Genomic DNA, 4,168 nt, shown 5'->3' with positions numbered 1-4,168 from the left:
CAGCTGGGCATGCTCGTGGTGAAGATCGGCGGCCCCGCCTACCGGATCGGCATGGGCGGCGGCGCCGCCAGCAGGTGCGCGCCGCGAGACACTGCCTGCCGCCGCCCGCCCCAAGTTTGCGCTCAGTGCAGTTTTCGCCTCGCAGTCTTTGCCTTGCCAATGCTCAACCCTGCACAGCCCCTTAAATGCTACTGGCAACATCCCTGCGCATTATATACACACCCCACACGCACACACATCACGCACACCGCGTACATCGTGCACGCAATGATCTCAGCATTCACCGCCACCCCCACCCCCTCTCCCCCAGCGTCCCGAGCGGCTCCAACAGCGCCGACCTGGACTTCAACGCGGTGCAGCGCGGCGACGCCGAGATGAGCAACAAGCTCTGGCGCGTCGTGCGCAGCTGCGTGGAGCTCGGCGGCGGGAACCCGCTGGTGCAGATCCACGACCAGGGGGCCGGCGGCAACTGCAACGTGGTCAAGGAGATCATCTACCCCCTGGGGGCGGAGATTGACGTCCGGGCGGTCAAGGTGGGGCGCCGCCCTCGGCTCACGGCTGGGGTCGAGAATGGAAGGCGTGGGGCGGGATATGTCTTGGCAGGAGCAGGTTGAGATCGCTTATGGGGGGACGGGGCGCCTTTGGGGGGCTGGCGGGGCACGACGGGGCGCGGCTTGATGGCGGGGGTGTCACGACCCCTGTTCCATGTACCGGGGCGGGGCGCAGTCTTTTGTCTGAAAAAAAACAGCCGGGTTGGGCTTGAGCTTGCGTGCTGGCAGCTCGTCTACGCAAGGGCGGGGCGGTTGTTGGCGGCAAGCTCAGCTTACCAACCGCCTGGCACTGGCGCAGCACTCTGCACAACGCCCGCCGCACGCCGGCGTCTAGCCGGCGTCTAGCAATCTGTGGCCTCTCTGTGTCCGACTCGATACCCTGCAGCTAACCCATTGAGAGCGCCCCATTGCACATGCAAACGTGCCAGCTTGTTTGGCTCAACACAGCTGGCTCACCCCCCAGAGACCATTCTGTCCCTCTCTCTTGCCCGCGATGTCCACACGCTCACACGGCCAACCAACCCCCACCCCACTCCCCCACCCCAAGGTGGGGGATGAGACCATGTCAGTCCTGGAGATCTGGGGGGCGGAGTACCAGGAGAACGACTGCCTGCTCATACGCCCGGAGAGCAGGGGCCTGCTGGAGGCCATCTGCGAGAGGGAGAGGTGTCTCATGCAGGTGGGGCTCAGGGTTTAGGGATCGGGGTTTTGGGGGCGGGCCAGCTGCTTTTGTTGTTGGCGTTGGCGTCGACGTGTTCATGTGAGACGGTTTGGAGCATGTGCGTCGCGCACGCTGCTTTTTTGGGTGCGCGTGGGAGGTTAGTGTTGAGAGGCGTTTGCAGTAGGGATGGGCTTATGTGAAGTTTTAGGGGGTGCCCAGGTGTCATAACAAGGGCTGTGCTGCGGCGCTGCCTTTGCTGAGGTTGTCGCGCGCGCGGCCAGCGGCCACTGGTAGAACCGCTGGGCCGGCTGCCAGCACGCAGGCCATCCTCAGCGCGTGTCGTGTATGTTAGAACCACGCGCTGTATTTTGATGGCGCGTCAGTATGAGGTCGTTGCCACCCTGCATCCAGCACCCCCTGTTACAGAGCTTGGTTATTTTGTGTGCATGCTGCTCCCGACTCTCTGTGCGGCACCATCTTCAAGGGCGCATGAAGCGTGCACAAACTGACGTGCTTTGGACGCACCAAATCCCAGATCACGCATCCCGCAACGGGCCCCGTTGCCACACAAGGCGCGCGTGTATCCCGTGGTCTCCTTTTCTTGTCCTTGGTCATTCCCACTCTCTCTGCGGTGATGCTTTTCTCACCAATACATGTTAGACTACCGATTGCGCCTGCCCTCGTGGCGGCGCAAGTTGAGTTCAACCTTCCGAGCCTGAGCAGAGAGAGGGGCTTGTTTTGATTGTTGAAGTTCAAATCGAAATCCCGTTCAGCTTGTGTGCGGTGTTTTGGTCGCCCTATTTCCTGGGCGGGGCGGAAACCCTGGACAAATTCAGCTTGGAACCGGATACACGTTCGAATCCCCCCTCCCAGCTTGGACCCTGCTGTAGGCTTCTTCAACGCAGGGGCCCAGAACCCAAACCGTGCCCCGTGGCGTGGCTGGTGCCAGCCAAGCGTGGTTTTCGAACCCCGCGCGGCACAGCCTGTTGCACACACACGAGCTCAGGCATTTTTTCCGCGAGCCCTTGGATTGCCATCCCACACCCCTCCCATACACTCAACTTTTGTGGTATTGCCATCTTGTTTGCCTTCCGCACCCTGCACAAAATCTACCAATTTTTTTGGTTATGCACTCACAATTGCGTGAGGTGGCCCCCATTCCCCCGCAAGCCAAGGCAGCGGCTATGATGATCCAACACCCGACGCTAGCTTCGGCGCTGAGCGTTAAAAAAATTAGACTACAATTCTCTGAGCCGCTGCCGTCCGATCCCGCCACCACGACCGCTCCCACACGCCCACGCCTCCCCCGTTGCCCCCACGGCGTGCCGCATCGTAAGCACACGCACGCACCAGCGCCACAACCACCCCTCCCTGCCCCCCAACACATACACACACTCACACACGCCAGGTCATCGGCGCCATCGACGGCAGCGGGCGCATCACCCTGGTCGACAAGAACGCGCCCGAGGGCACGCCCCCGGCAGTGGACCTCGATCTTGACCAGGTGCGCACTCCGGGACCTGCTGCAGTCAAACTAGCTTGCACGACGCACGCTGGCCGCCAAGTGGTCCCCCCGGCTGATGCGGACGTGCGCGGAGCGCTGGCCGCGGAACGGGGCCTGGAGCTTGTGCATTTATTTGTCCGGCGCCACAGGCGTCGATGATCTGAAGCGTGGCCCTGGGGCTGCTATGCAGCTTCCTGGCGCTCGCAGGGGCCTAAGTTTTGATGGGGCTGCACACACCCCTCAACTCTTCCGCCCCTCTCGCGCCCTCACTGGCCCACGCCTCTCCACCCCCACCCCCCCCCCACCCAGGTCCTGGGCAAGATGCCCAACAAGACCTTCAACTTCAAGACGCGCAAGTCGGACCTCCGGCCCCTCGCGTTCCCGGATGGCACCACGGCCCAGGTGCGGCAGACGGCGTGCTTGTGACGGCCTATATCATCCCCACTGGTGACCCGCGGTATCTACGGACTGCGCTGCCTGCCCCTCTTGTGCCCAGCTGTACAGCCTGCCAACCCACTCTCACCTTGCGCCCCAAAGCGAGGTCCCCCAACCGCTCGCCGCCCCAACCGCTCTCTTAACGGCCGCAGTCCGCCCTGGAGCGCGTGTTGCGGCTGCCCAGCGTGGGCAGCAAGCGGTTCCTGACCACCAAGGTCGACCGCCACGTCACGGGTGGGTGTGTCATGATGACGTCTTGATTTCCCGGGAGCCGATGTGGGGGATCCAGCCTGTTGATGGACGGTGCTTGCCTTGTGGGGATTCATTGCGCAGGGTGTGAACACGCGAGATCAATTTACTCCATGTCATGACATGATTGTGCTTTTGCCTTACTATACATTGATGTGGTTATGAGCCAATGGCTGGCGTCCCAGGCTTCGCCGATGATGTTTGAAAATTCCATGCTAATTCTTAGGCACAAACCGGTGCAGATACCAACTTTCAAACACCAAGATCTGTTCTGAGGTTCAGAAGCCTGGATGACGGCTGCGGCTCTATTTCGTTTTTTTTTTGCCTTGCGTGCGCATGTGTGAGTGTCTTTGTGTGTTGTGTCATCGATTAGTGTCAGCAAGCACCCGCCTGCTTCTGAGTCGTCCCCACCCACCCCCCTCCAGGTCTCGTCGCGCAGCAGCAGTGCTGCGGCCCCCTGCAGCTGCCCGTGGCCGACGTCGCCGTCTTTGCGCAGACGCACACAGGGTGAGCCTCCACCCCGTCTGGACGCGCCTCACACTGGCGAAAAGCCCGCGCTGGCATCTGGGGCGCTTCCAGTGGTGGGGGTGGGGCCGTCACTTTGCTCACTTGACTGCTGTGGCAGACAGTGCAGCCACCCAAGTGACCCCCGGCGTGCCCATCAGAGCTCGCCCCCTGTACCCTCCACACACATGCACACACATTCTGATACAGGCGTCCACACTGACACACGGACGTCCTTGCTCTTGCCCTCGCCCCCCCCCCCCC

At 62.1% G+C, this 4,168-nt stretch overlaps 1 protein-coding gene across 1 annotated transcript in view; it reads left to right on the top strand.

Moving 5' to 3' along the window:
• Positions 1-4,168, top strand: part of MNEG_8364 (phosphoribosylformylglycinamidinesynthase) — a gene marked incomplete at both ends in the record, with an annotated part of 13,763 nt that overhangs the window by 3,615 nt on the left and 5,980 nt on the right. Inside the window, 7 exons of the mRNA XM_014043163.1 lie at positions 4-74; positions 311-533; positions 1,099-1,230; positions 2,621-2,716; positions 3,026-3,118; positions 3,304-3,385; positions 3,826-3,907. Of these exons, the coding sequence (XP_013898617.1) occupies positions 4-74; positions 311-533; positions 1,099-1,230; positions 2,621-2,716; positions 3,026-3,118; positions 3,304-3,385; positions 3,826-3,907 (779 nt within the window). The remainder of the gene's footprint in view (positions 1-3; positions 75-310; positions 534-1,098; positions 1,231-2,620; positions 2,717-3,025; positions 3,119-3,303; positions 3,386-3,825; positions 3,908-4,168) is intronic.

The sequence above is a fragment of the Monoraphidium neglectum genome, assembly GCF_000611645.1.
Source record: "Monoraphidium neglectum strain SAG 48.87 unplaced genomic scaffold scaffold01581, whole genome shotgun sequence".
Classification (NCBI taxonomy): Eukaryota; Viridiplantae; Chlorophyta; class Chlorophyceae; order Sphaeropleales; family Selenastraceae; genus Monoraphidium; species Monoraphidium neglectum.
This window is presented reverse-complemented; position numbering and strand designations above follow the sequence as displayed.